At 50.8% G+C, this 13,264-nt stretch overlaps 1 protein-coding gene across 1 annotated transcript in view; it reads right to left on the bottom strand.

Moving 5' to 3' along the window:
• Window positions 1-13,264, bottom strand: part of CASQ2 (calsequestrin 2) — a 45,668-nt gene that overhangs the window by 7,320 nt on the left and 25,084 nt on the right. The window contains exons 6-8 of the mRNA XM_036342568.1: window positions 12,381-12,511; window positions 10,889-10,934; window positions 5,912-5,966 (exon numbers count right to left, since the gene is read on the bottom strand). Coding sequence (XP_036198461.1) covers window positions 5,912-5,966; window positions 10,889-10,934; window positions 12,381-12,511 — 232 coding nt within the window. The remainder of the gene's footprint in view (window positions 1-5,911; window positions 5,967-10,888; window positions 10,935-12,380; window positions 12,512-13,264) is intronic.

Here is a 13,264-nt window from a genome sequence, read left to right as displayed (position 1 = left end):
CGGAACTGAGGCTGAACACACCAAGGACAGCGCTGCTGTTTTCTGATGGGAAAAACCCATAATGGTGGGATTATTATTATTATTATTTTTATGCTACATACAAGAACCTTTCCTATTCTGCATTCTAGAGCAGGTTTGGAGATTTCAAAAAAGATCAAAGGGATAAAAATTGGTTTCTGCAAGCCCAGCCAGCATGGCCCAGTGGTTGAGTGTCGACGCGGAGATCACAGTTTGATTCCTGGTTAGGGCACATGCCCAGTTTGCTGGCTCGGTCCCCAGAGTGAGGCGTGCAGGAGACAGCCGATCGATGATTTTCTCTCATCATTGATGTTTCTCTCTCTCTCTCTCTCTCTCTCTCTCTCTCTCTCTCTCTCTCCTCTCCTCTCCTCCCTTACTCTCTGAAATCAATAAAAATATAATTAAAAAATTTGGTTTCTGCAAGAAAAATCAAGTGGATTGGAGTTGTTACATAAACAGGAGAAGTCAAAATTGGGGCTTACTGCCTATGTTTAAGAATGCCAAAGGTTTGGGAGTCTACAGAGGTGCAAGGAAAGCTCAAAAAGCATGCACAGAGTTTATTGATAAATGAAGTTGACGTCAGAGGCGGAGAAGTTACATCCAGAACCAAGGCAGCCTCTGACTTCCAGGACGATGAGTTCTACATGGACACAATCCCTCTGCACCCCAGAAACGTTCCAGGACAGACGGGGGCAGCCCAGCCTGAGGCTGAAACACAGGGACGCTTGGGGCAAATGACCTTGGTCCGAATACTGGCTCTGCCATTTAGCGTGTGACTTAGGGAATGTTAGTTCGTGTCTTTGTCCCTCATCTGTGTAAAGGGGGTGATGATAATAATGGCACCAATGTCACAGGATGGTTGTGACTTAAATGAGCTAGTATCTGTGAGGCCCTGAGACAACCTGGCGCACAGTAAGCCTTTGCCACTTTTGTTTGTTAATCCTCACCTGAGGATACCTTTTCCATTGATTTTTAGGAAGAGTGGAAGGGAGGGGGAGAGACAGAGAGAAACACGGATGGGAGAGAGACACTTCGATTGGTTGCCTCCCGCACGCGCCCCGAACAGGCGGGGGATCGAGCCTGCAACCGAGGCACGTGCCCTGGGCCGGAATCTATTCACGGGGCCAAACCGGCCAGGGCTGGCCATTACTTTCAAATGATCCGAGTTCTTCCACCTGAAAGCAAGGAACCTGCCATCCACCGGTTCATTCATGTTTACATTCCGGGCACGGGGGTGGCTTACAGGCGGCCTAGGCCCGCACAGGGGAGAAGTCCCGCGCACCGGAAGTTACGTCATGACGCAGGGCACGTGGGAGGTCCCTTCCGGTCCCTGCTCCCGACTTGGGGACTGAGGCACCTGGGGCGCCTGCGAGAGCCTCGCTCAGGTGGGTCAGGGCGGCCGATTCCTGTCTCTTAAAGACCCACGCCCGCTTCTGTGATGTTCTGAGTATTTAACGAGCGCTTTCTGGGTTCCGAGTACTTTTGCATTTAATCTTTGCATTGAGTCTGACGGAGGGTCGGAGGTTTTTATTGTCTCCATCTTAAAGGGGATGGAGTTGTGACAACAGGGAGGGTGCTGACCTGCCCAGTGTCACGGGCCTGCACGCGGCGGAGCCGGGATGCTGAGCTGCAGGTGTTGGGTCTGCGCACCTGCAGCCCGTTCCGCCGGGGCCTGGGCGCTCCCGCCTCCGGCTGGTGCTGGTGCGGTAGGTGCCCGGGTGCGAGCGGCAGTGTGAGGGTCAAAGGGCTCAGGCCGAGGAGACAGCCAGGGGTGCAGGTGCGGTTCTGGGGGCGCTGCTCCCCCCCTCCCAGGCCATCGGACTGCCCGCCCCTCTGACCTGTGGCCGAGCCCAGCCTCCTGCAGCCGCGTCCCTGCGCGAGCCCGGAGCCTCGGAGACGGAGACGGAGCTAAATAAAGAGGCCGGCGCTGTGGGAACCGAGCCGGCTCCCTGCCCCCCGGCGCGGACCTGCGCTCCCATGACCCGGCCCAGGGCTCCCGCGCAGCCAGGTTCCAGGTTTCCCACGGCGGGCGGAGGCCTCTGGGAGCCCCGTCCCTGTGGGAAGGACCCGGTGACCACGCGCTCCTCCCTCCCAGGTGGCCGGGGCTGGTGGGAAAGAGACGGCCCGGGCCCCGGGGACCGGTCCAGGCAGGTCACAGCCAGGGCAGCAGCCAGGGCTCCGTTAGTCAGAGGCACGTGCCTGTGAGACCGGGGGAGCCACCAACAAACCCAGGCCCGTGTGACCGTGAGTGCGCCGTGGACCTTCCCTGGGTCTCTCTACTGTTGCTGGTGGAGGGGGTGGCTGTCACCTGGATGGCATCAGGGTAGTCACCCCGAGGGGTGGCAGGTCTGCAGCAAGGCCTCGCGGTTCAGGGCGTGGCTGGGGAGCCCCCCAGCCCTCGGCTGAGCTCGGGCTCCGCCGGTTCCCTGCCGCCCGCCTCTCCGGCTTCAGGTTCCTCTGGCGAAAAATGGGGAAAAACTCGCCCCTCCCGCGCACGAGGTTGTCCTGTCACATGCACACAGGAAGTGGCCACGTCCTCGTCTTCTTCCTAATGGTGCAGAGGTCACGGATGGCTTCAGGGACCAAATGGGATCGTCTCCATAAAGCCCCCGGCACCTTCCTCCAGACTGGCAGCTCTCTAAGGAGCTGGGGTCTAATGCCCCCGAAGGTGTAACCTTTCCTGCAGAGTGGGCAGGGCTTCGGTTGGGGCCATAGGCCACGTGTCCGTTTTTAGCAAGAGCTAAGGTAGAGGAGGACCCGCTGTCGGGGTAGGAATACAGTTCCTAGTCCACAGCCCGGCCTCTCCACCAGGCTCACGCCTCAGTGACCCGGTGACCCGGCGGGCAATGACGGACCAGCCGGAGGCAGAGACTTTCCCGGAAAACCCTTTCCCTTTCTCAGGGCCGAGCAGACAGGGCCTCCCTCCTTGAAAAAAGATGCTTTGAGCTCCTCCACCCCCACCCCGCGCATTGCTCCCAGCTTCCCAGGAACAAGCCCTGGCTTGGGAAAGCCGGCTTCGGGCCCAGGGATGTTTGTGTAGGGAGGAGGTGGAGAGTTTCAGGAGCTTGATTCATCAGCAGCAATCTCGGTCAAACAGGTTCCTGCAGCTTCTTGAGGCTCTTTGTTCCATTGTTCCCAAGAGCCAGACGGGCCTCCCCACAGCCTGGAAGGGGGTGGGGGTGGGAGGAGGGCCCTGGAGTCGGGCCAGCAGGCTGCTGCCCATGGATGGCATCTCTGTTCACAGCACCAGGGAGCCGATTCTGTTTCACTGAAGCTTGTCCACCTCAGGGACTTGGCCTCCTTTGCTGGTGTCTCCTCCGGGGGCGGAGGGGTGGCCAGAAGCTGTAGACAGAAGCTGGAACCACACTGGCTTACTTTTTTTTGTTTGTTTGTTTGTTTCAAGGGTTAGATATTTTTGAAGAGATTTTCCAACTCTGCAAGTCAGTGATGGGGAAACTGGGACATCGTGGACATTCAAACATTCTAATAAAACGAGGGGGTGGCCAAAACCGGTTTGGCTCAGTGGATAGAGCGTCGGCCTGCGGACTGAAAGGTCCCAGGTTCGATTCCGGTCAAGGGCATGTACCTTGGTTGCGGGCACATCCCCAGTAGGAGATGTGCAGGAGGCGGCTAATCGATGTTTCTCTCTCATCGATGTTTCTGGCTCTCTCTCTATCTCTCTCCCTTCCTCTCTGTAAAAAAATCAATAAAATATATTAAAAAAAAACAAAACAAAAAAAAACGAGGGGGTGGGGGGACACGCTGTCAGATAATTTGGAGCATAGATTTGGTTGTGATACAATGGAATATTATTTGGCCCTGAAAAGGAACAAAGTCTGGATACACACCACACAAAGGAGGAACCTTGAAACGTTACGATAGTGAAAGATGCCAGACCCCCAAAAGGGCCACATATTACATGATTCCATGTAAATGTGCAGACCAGTCGAATCTGTAGCGAGAGAAATTAGATTAGTGGCTGCCAGGGGCTGGGGGAGAAGCCAGGGCGTGACTGCTGACATGTATGGAATGTCTTTCTGAGGTGATGAAATGTTCTGGAATTAGGGGTGCTGTTGGCACAGCTTTGTGTATGTGCTAAAACCGCCGGCTTGCACACTTTAAGAAGGTGAACAGTGTGGCATGTGGATTGTATCTCATCTTTTAAAATTATATGGTAAAGACGGGGTTTTGTCTGTAGGGGATTATGGCGGTTGGTCAGTCATCTGCCTGGCGGTATTTACTGGGCACCTACTGTGTGTCAAGGCCCGTGCGAGGCAGTCTGTTCCTCCTTCAGGAAGTCCTGCTAACCCTCGGTGCCCCCTGGGGCAGTTTCTCTTCTCCGAGGCTGTTTCCTCATCTGTCCCTGTGCACATCCAAGAGGCTCGGACCCTGTGAGCACCACAGAGCTCCTCATTCCCCGAAGCAGTGGCTCCCAAGCCCGGTGGAGCCTCAGAAGGTGCCTCAGAGCTCCGTGACATCGCAGGTCCCCGAGGCTCCGTTCCCGTCGGCGAGCGGCCGTGGTGCCCGTGGTTCTCTGCCCTGTCAGGTTTCGGAACCCCTGCCCAAGCCTCAGAGCCCAAAGCCTGGGCGCTTCGCCCTCAGAAATGAAGCCCCTGCCTTCTCCGGCCGCATTCTGGATCATTCCGTGTCTCTCAAAACACCCCTCAGAATCTGCACGTACACGTTCCCTTCCGGGCCTTCTGTCCACAGACATTGCCCAGGGACTAGCCTTTTACCCCCTGCCCACTGGTTTTCCTGCACTTCGCTCTCACTGACATGGCGAAGAGTGAAGCCAGGAAAGAGCTGTCCAAGTTCTCATCCATTTATAGGCTTGTTTTACACTTTGGAAATCGGCTGCTTCTTTGGCCCAGTTCTCATTATTTGGGGCAATATTTTCCATTAACTTTCCTAAGCACAGGCCATATTTGACAGAGCAAAGGGTATATTTATTGTTATTTATATAGGCTAGGTACACCAGCTTTTTTTTTTTTTTTTTAAGAGGACTAGATTCTCTGGAGGATGAAAAAGGGGACTTCTCCCAGCTTACCCTATCCATAAGTTATTACTGTTCAATTTCTACTAAAGCTTGTGTTATAATAAGCTACCTTTAGGTAAATGCTCTTGCCTAGAAGAGGATTGCAATTCTGTTAATATTAGAGCCAGGAGGGGGAAATTGACATTTAAAATCTAGGTCAAGAATCTATAGGATGGGGAAAAAAAGTATAGGATTGATCTCATTAAAATACTGAGTTGTACAGGGACTTAGGAACAAAGTTAAGAGCAGAAAAAGATCTTTTGACTAAAGCAGGAAAGACAGTATAAAAATATTTACAAAAAAGGGTTCAGAATAAAGGAAGGCCAGGTACATCAGCTTTTAATGTGAACAGAAGTTTACACAGACACACGCACATGCACACGCACACACACACTTGCCTGTAGGCAGCGGTTCTCAACCTGTGGGTCGCGACCATCGGAAAACACATATAGCATATCAGATATTTACATTACGATTCATAACTAGCAAAATTACAGTTATGAAGTAGCAACGAAAATAATGTTATGGTTGGGGGTCACCACAACATGAGGAACTGTATTAAAGGGTCGCGGCATTCGGAAGGTGGAGAACCGCTGCTGTAGAGCGAGGCTGTGTTTAGGTTCACCCGGGCTTGGGCAGCTAAGCAGCAGGAGGCTCTGATCTCCCCACACTTCTGAGCTGTGCACGACTGAAATGGGTCTGTGCCTCGCAGGCGACCACCAGGGGGTGCCCGGTGTCTGTCGGTTGCCTTGCAGGCGGGAAGTGAGGGAGAGGAAAGGTGAGGGCTGACCAAGGTGAGAAGCCAGTTCTTGCTTACAGGGTCAGAGAGCAGACGGAAGGGGGGAGGGGGGGTCCTACCTGGGTCACTCCTCTCTGCAAAGGCCACTATGTGGATCCCGTTCAAGTCATCTTCCTGTGGGAGAAAGGAGTGAAAGGTTACAGTCCCAGGTGAGAGGTGCGAGGAGGCAGGGACACAGGCACAGGCGGGGGAGGGAGCTGAGGGGAGTGGACACAGAGGCACAGGGGACAGAGGCTCAGGGACACAGGCACAGGGGGACACAGGCACAGGGGGACAGAGACACCGGGGACATAGAGGCACAAGGTGACAGAGCAGCATGCCTCTTACGGAAGGGAATACTGATGAGCAACTGGGAGGAAGGTGTGGCATTTACGGGCTTTTGAGACAGGAAAGCACCAACTACACACAAGACATTAGCATCGAATGGGCCTCACTCCCGTGGTCTGGTGGGTCCAGGAGAGCAGCAGGAAGAGGCAGAGGAGGAAGAATGTGAGTCTGGCTCATCAGCCCTCTTAAGGGAGCTCAGTGAATGTCAGTCTGAGTTTCAAGAAGTCACCACGAGCAAATAAAGCAGTAATAGACCCCATATGGAAGCTTCTGGATGCTGCTGGTGGGTGCTGCAGCTGTTCCCAAATGGGCAACAGGCAGGAATCTTGAGGCAAATTAGGATGTGAGTCTGTTCCGTTCACACATGTGTTCTGCTTCTCTGAGACCCCGCTTATTGAAGAACCTGCGTGGTCAGTAGGGGGCGCTTTGCTGCCTGCCACTCCTAGGGCGTTTCCTTGGGCTCTTGGCTCCATTTCAATTCCCGCCTGTCTGTCCCCTGCCAGAGCTTGCCGGAGCCGTCCAGGCCTCTAACTCGGTCTCAGTGTGGGAGGCCACAGGAGGGGCTGGAGATGGGGCTGGGCAAGGGTGACGGTGTGATGGTGAAAAGTGAGAATATTTCAAATCTGTGGGACAAGCAGGTGGCATTCCATGTTTCTATATCCTGAACAGAAAGGACCACATGCCTCGTGTCTCCTTTGCATCGATCATTCCTGCAGAAGAACCAGCAAGAGCTTGGAGGCGCCTCCTTTATAAGAAATGTGACCCTCGCCGAAACCGGTTTGGCTCAGTGGATAGAGCATCGCCCTGCGGACTGAAGGGTCCCAGGTTCGATTCCGGTCAAGGGCATGTACCTGGGTTGCGGGCACATCCCCAGTAGGAGATGTGCAGGAGGCAGCTGATCAATGTTTCTCTCTCATCGATGTTTCTAACTCTCTATCTCTCTCCCTTCCTCTCTGTAAAAAATCAATAAAATATATTTTAAAAAAAAGAAAAAGAAAAAAAAGAAATGTGACCCTCATGAGGCTTGGAGGGGAAGATGCTCGAGCAAGAGGCACGGGGACAGATCTGAGTGGACACTGACTGTCACTGTCCCAGGGAGAGGGCATCCCGGGCACCCGAGTGTCCTATCAGAACCGTCCTCAGGAAACAATATCCAGGCTTCTCAGCCCTCCCTGGTCCCCGTTTCTATCTCAATGGATTGTAATGCTGGTGCAATCCTATCTAAATGCTAATTTTTTCCCTTTGAGTTGGAAATGGACAAAACCTCCAAAAATTCTGAGCGAGATTAAATGGAAAATATTATTATTAGAAACAAGAGAGTCAGGCACTGCCTTGGTCAGGTTCTCCGGGGAATTGAATTTGATAGATCTGTGGTGTGTGTGTGTGTGTGTGTGCGCGTGTGTGCGTGCAGGTTTATTACACAAATCTGACAGCAGCCGGAAGGGGAGTCTGAGGTTTCATGTTTGCTATTATCGCCAGGCAGGATGCCCTAGTCGGTTCTCAGTAGGCTGCCCTGTCCCTGCCCCTGCCATCCGTGGGGAGGCGGCCGTGTTAACTCTGCCTGCCCTTCCGGAATGCATTTGGAAATTGGTTTCAGAATTAAGAATCCATATCTGTTTGCTAAGAGATTGCTCATGACATGGCCACCACCTCCCAGGCCTCAGGTGTTCCCCGGATGGAGACTGTAACCCAGGGAAAGAGCCTCTGTCTTGGCAAAGAAGCAGGCGTGTGCTCTGTGCCGGTGTTTTCAGTAATAGGCTCCCAGAGCAGACCCACAGGCAAGCCTGAAGGTCAGGGTTCCTCAGTGCGTATCCCACACACACAGGCGAGGAAGAGCTGCAGGACCGGCCGGCCAGGGGCTTTCTCTGAACCCCACATCCTTGGCCGCCCAGATCACCCCTTTGGTCTTTAGATCGCATTATCTCGGAAATGATCTTTTTACTTGAATGGCAAGATCTCTGAGGGAAGGGATTACACCTTGAACTATCAAGGGTGATTAAAGTGATGATGTGAATATCTGCCATTTGTGTCAGTGCTTTGTAAGTGCATTACTTCTAAGTCTTAGATGCAAGTCTTATTTCTGTTTCATGCTTAAGGAATTGAACTGACTTCCCTAAAGCCACAGAGCTCGTACATGACGTACCTGGGGTTCAGGCCAGCTCTGCCTGGTCCCGAAGCCCATGCTCTTTCTCTCTCACTGACGTAGGCCAGGAAAAGCCACGGGCATACAAATTATTCAGAGCCGAAGGCATGTGAATTCCTGAAATCCCTTATTTGCCTAAATGCAGAGCCTCTTAAAAGAACTCAATTGTCATAAATCCTTTCCCAAGTGCAACTCTACTCTTCTCAAACAGACAATCCTGTCTCCCATTTCTTCTCCCAAGCATCCATTTATCTTTCCAAAAAGTCTTTGTTCTCTCCGCAAGGGCCCCCTGCCCCTCCCCATCCTCTATTTAGAATCTAAACTTTAGATGACATATAAGCCTCTCTTTTTTTTTAAGCCCCTCCTTGAGTCGCATTTTTTGTGAACTTCCATACAGAAGTAGGTAATTAAATCTATTTGTTTTTTTTTCTCATACTAATCTGTTCTTTGTCACTTTAATTTGCAGGCCTCCAGTACTGAACCTAAGGGGGTGGAGGAACAAGTTTCTGCTCCTTGACGTCACCAACAGCACAGAATGAGCTCAGGAATCTGCTGTCCTCTCTACAGGGTTTGCAGAAGATGCTGCAAACTCAGGTCAGTGGCTCTTACTTAAGTTGAAAAAGTCTGAGAAGGGGGCTTTATATAACGTGACCCAACACCAGACCCCCCCAAAACTGGAGCTTGGGAGTTACTTAGGTGAATACCTTACTCTGGACTCCCCAGCACTTTGTATGACCTCTGTCACAGCAGGGAGCATCCTGGTCTGGGGTCACGTGATTCGAGACTGTTTCATCGACTCAGGCCTGAACTCCTAAGGCCTGGACAGCAATGTTCATTTATAGTCTCTGTGCTTAGCACAAGGTAATGGGTTCTTATTAATGCCTATTGGATTTTAAAAAAGAGTATGGTGATAAAAATCTTTCATACTGCTTGAAGAAAATTAGCAAATATTAGAGATTCCTAGAAGAAAGTAACATCAATTACCCACCAACCAGGTAGATTACCACTGTTCAGATTTGGCTGTTTCCTTCCAGCCTCTGTTGCATGTTTGTTCTCATGTTGAATAAAGAGATGCAAAGAAGGAAAATGCAGTTAAAAGTAGCAGACTCCCTGGTGCAAAGGAGTGTCTCAGAGGTTCATCTGGAGCTTTCTGATTCCTCTTGGAATTACTTAGTTATTGCAACACAGGGAGGATTCTTCTAGAAGGAATTGCTGACCTCCCTCCCTAACCCTAACCCTAACCCTATCCCTTGCACTACTTTTTATAAGGCTACGTTATATTAAGTACAAAGTAAAAATATTTTAAAAGGAATATTATTTTTAAAGCACTGTTACAGTATTTAAATCTAATAACAAAACATTTTAAAGGTTGAATTTTTGAAAGTTTGGAATGTTAGGGAAATATGTTTCTATGTGCTGTGTTGTTGCCAAGCAGTCCACGCCTGTACACTGGGTTATTTCCCTTCAGCGTCTTATGAAATGTTTGTTCCCTGTTCAAATGTCCAAATGAGTGACATGCTATTAAACAGAGTGTCAAGTTACTCCCTGGCTCTCTTCACACGTCACTTTCAACTCTGAATTAAAGATTAAAAACATAAGTAAATGCATACATGTTCCCAGGTTAGTCCCTTTCCCCTCCCGCCCACACCCCCACTGCCAAAATGGTGCCTTGTGGGGCCACGGCCCATTCTAGCGGGGTATAATGGCGAGAACGTGAGATTTGGCTCTAGATGATTTAAATTTAAGTCCCAAGATCTAGTGCTTATTAGTTATGTATTCGTGAGTACTCAACCTCATCCATATGATCAATTTCCCCATGTAAACTGGGGCTAAAATAATACTTGTTCTTCAGCACTTTCTAGAACCACTCAAAGACCCGAGTGAAAGGATCCATGAAGTGCTTTGGAAAATGTGCCACAGACTTCGGTTGTTGTCGTTTATGAATTTTGTATAAATCTGAGGTGGGTGGGAGGTTGTATCTCCATGACCCTCTTTCTGATGCTCTTTGACCCGCCTGATGCATTGTCTGTGACTTAGACTCGGGGGATACTCTGACCCAGTGCTTCCCAGTGCCCTGAGCTGATAGTTAAAAAAACAGCTGCCGTTCCTTTATCGAGCACCTACCATGCTCTGGGCTCTTCACACTGTCCATCCTTACGAAAAGCCCCAAGTTCAGATGCAGGAACTGAAGCTCAGAAAGATCACATGACTTGACGTAGGATGCAAAGCTACGAGGTGTCCAATTCTAGCCTTGAACCCAAGTCTCTGACTCCACAGCTCCTCCTCTGTGTCCCCCAGGCCTCTGGCCAGTGCACAGAGGCCAGTGGTCCCAGGGGGAGGGGACTCAGAGACAGAGTAACGTTGCCCAGCGGCAGCACCAGAGAGGCATAAACTAGGACCTAGAACACTGGTTCTCTGAGCGCGATGTTGTCCCCATTTCAAATACTCTACCATCTAGATATTCGCTCCAGTCAAGTAAAAATTTGAGTTTTGGAACTCAAAGGGGTATTCCTCTTTGGGAATACACCTGTCTCTACAAGGCAGAAGGAGTTTGCCACTATCTTACCCATGTTTCAAACATATCTTCTGGGCGCAGGCGGCGGAGGGTGGGTCTGGAAATAAAGAAGATGAGCTTCCTTGAGTAGGTATTCTCGGGACACCACAGCTACCCTGTACCCTGCCCTGTCGCACAGAGAGCTGGGCCTAACGCTCTCAGCCTTTTCACAGACCCATTTGGCCCAGGGATTATAAGTCTATTACAAACAATGCCAGAGGGCTCAGGGTAGTCATTCCCAGGGCAAGAAGTCATCTCCCTCCTCCCAGACAGGCGCCACCACTGAGAGCCCAGAGAAGGCCCCGAATGAGGCCACCTGGGAGGGAAGAGAGGAAGTCTTGATTTTGTCTTATCTTCAGGGTCATCCATCCAAAGCCCCTTCAGGATGTTTAGAAGAGCAGGTGGGATCTATATCTACTCATGGTTTCATCTTTCTGAATGATGGCTAATAGTGCTAGAAGGTGGCTATTTGCTTCTCTGAGTACCGCCTCCCTGTAGGGACCAGGACTGGCTGGTTGATGGAATCATAGTGCTCCAGGTCCAATGAGCATGCGTGAGCACATGTCCAGTGTGTGTGGGCGGGGAGGGGGGTTGATGGTGAGCCCACCACCATGTTCCATGTTCAGTACTGCCCTTCCCTCAGGAGCAGGGCTCAGCAAATTGCAGCTGGAGAGCCAAATCCAGCCGGTGCCTCCTCTTTTATAAATAAACGTTTTGGGACACAGCCACACCCCGTTGTTTAGATATTGGCAGCGGCTGCTTTCCCACACAAACAGCAGAGCTGAGTGTTGCAACAGAGACCATTTGGCTGCGGAGCTGAACTATTTACCCCCCGGCCTTTTACAGGAAAGGGTCGCCGGTCCACGCTTGAGCTACTCTAAGTGGTGTCAAATATTCCTCTCCCAGCAGTTCTGCATACAGAATGTTCATCTTGGCTAAGTTATTTAACTACGCGGAGCCCAATTCCTTGATCTGTAAATTGAGATAATAATAATTACCCCCTTATGTTGAATACAGGGTTTGGCAAACATAGGTTTACAGTTGTAATACAAATAAATAATACAGTAACTAATAATAATACAAGAATAAACTTTCGCATGCTCACAACTGTAAACCTACTTTTGCCCACCCTGCGCACCCCTGTACTACATAAAATAGCTCTCATAGCCCCTACCATGGTATTGGCATATAGGAGGCTGTCCCTAAATCACTCTTGCTGTTATTGAAATTTTTTATTTATAGCTGACTCTGACTTTGAGGGGATTTGCTGACTGAGGGGAGCTGGCCTAAACCTGTTTACACGTGTAGACAGACCCATATCCAGAAACTGTAGCAACATCCCTGCCCCTGATGGATGACCAACAAAGCCATTCTACTGAGCTCATTCTTTGGGGGGGCTGACTCCAGGTAGTTGCTCTTAGGGGTGCGAGATGTCAGGACTGAGAGGCTCCTCTCCATTTCCCAGGCCCCAGGCCCCCCACCCCCTGCATGCCACCTGGGGTACCTCTGGTGCTCCTTTATAAACTCCACGAGCTCTTCTTCTGTGTAAGGTTTGTCAGGGATGGCAATGGGCTCGTCCATAAATGGCTCGTAGAAGTCAACCTCATTCATCTTCAAGGACAATTTCTTCGCAACCTGTAGCAATTAGAAATATGACAAGAGCTTCCTTGAACACTAGTCTAGAGAGGCAGTGATGGTCCATCTATAAGGCGTGCATATTCTCTGGCAAAGACTTGAGAGAGTATGTACAGTTTTAACGCAGATGTTGTAGTGATAGGAACCCCTCACCTAAGGCCTGGCTGGATCGATCCAAGAAGGACAGATAGGGAGGAGAAAACCTCTCTGGCCAATGAGGTCCAAGCAGGGACAGGAAGCAGACAGAATGAAAAGTGGGAAATCTAATTCTACAGTCACCATCACTCTACTGTGTTTGCCAGGCTGGAGGAGGACGCAGAGGTCAGCAGAGATGCTCAGTGTCCTTGCATGTATGGATTGAATCGAATCAACTTGGATAGAGCAGGCAATTGATGGGAACCATTTAAAGCATATACTCAAAATCAGAGGCCCGCCCATTCATCCTCGATCAGGGCATAAACCTACTGTTACTCAGACTGAAGCATGGCCCTACAGTTAGTTGTCTCTCGGTACAGGGCTTGTGTGATGGTTTCTCAGGCTCTGGGAACTGTCCCCTTGGTTACCAATCAGAAGGTAACAGCCACCCTGGCTTGTCCAGAGTGGAGGGGTTCCCTGGATTTAGACTCGGGGTGCTAGAACTGGATGGTACCATAGTACCCAGCAAGCTAGCTGGGGTTGCTCTCCCCTGTACCAGAGAGGGCGCTCGGAGCGAGACGTAGCCTGGAAGGCATTGCCTCTCTGATTAAGGGGCCC

This window comes from Myotis myotis, unplaced genomic scaffold (assembly GCF_014108235.1).
Source record: "Myotis myotis isolate mMyoMyo1 unplaced genomic scaffold, mMyoMyo1.p scaffold_m19_p_18, whole genome shotgun sequence".
NCBI lineage: Eukaryota > Metazoa > Chordata > Mammalia > Chiroptera > Vespertilionidae > Myotis > Myotis myotis.
The sequence above is the reverse complement of the archived record's forward strand: the minus strand, read 5'-3'. Positions and strand labels throughout refer to the sequence as shown.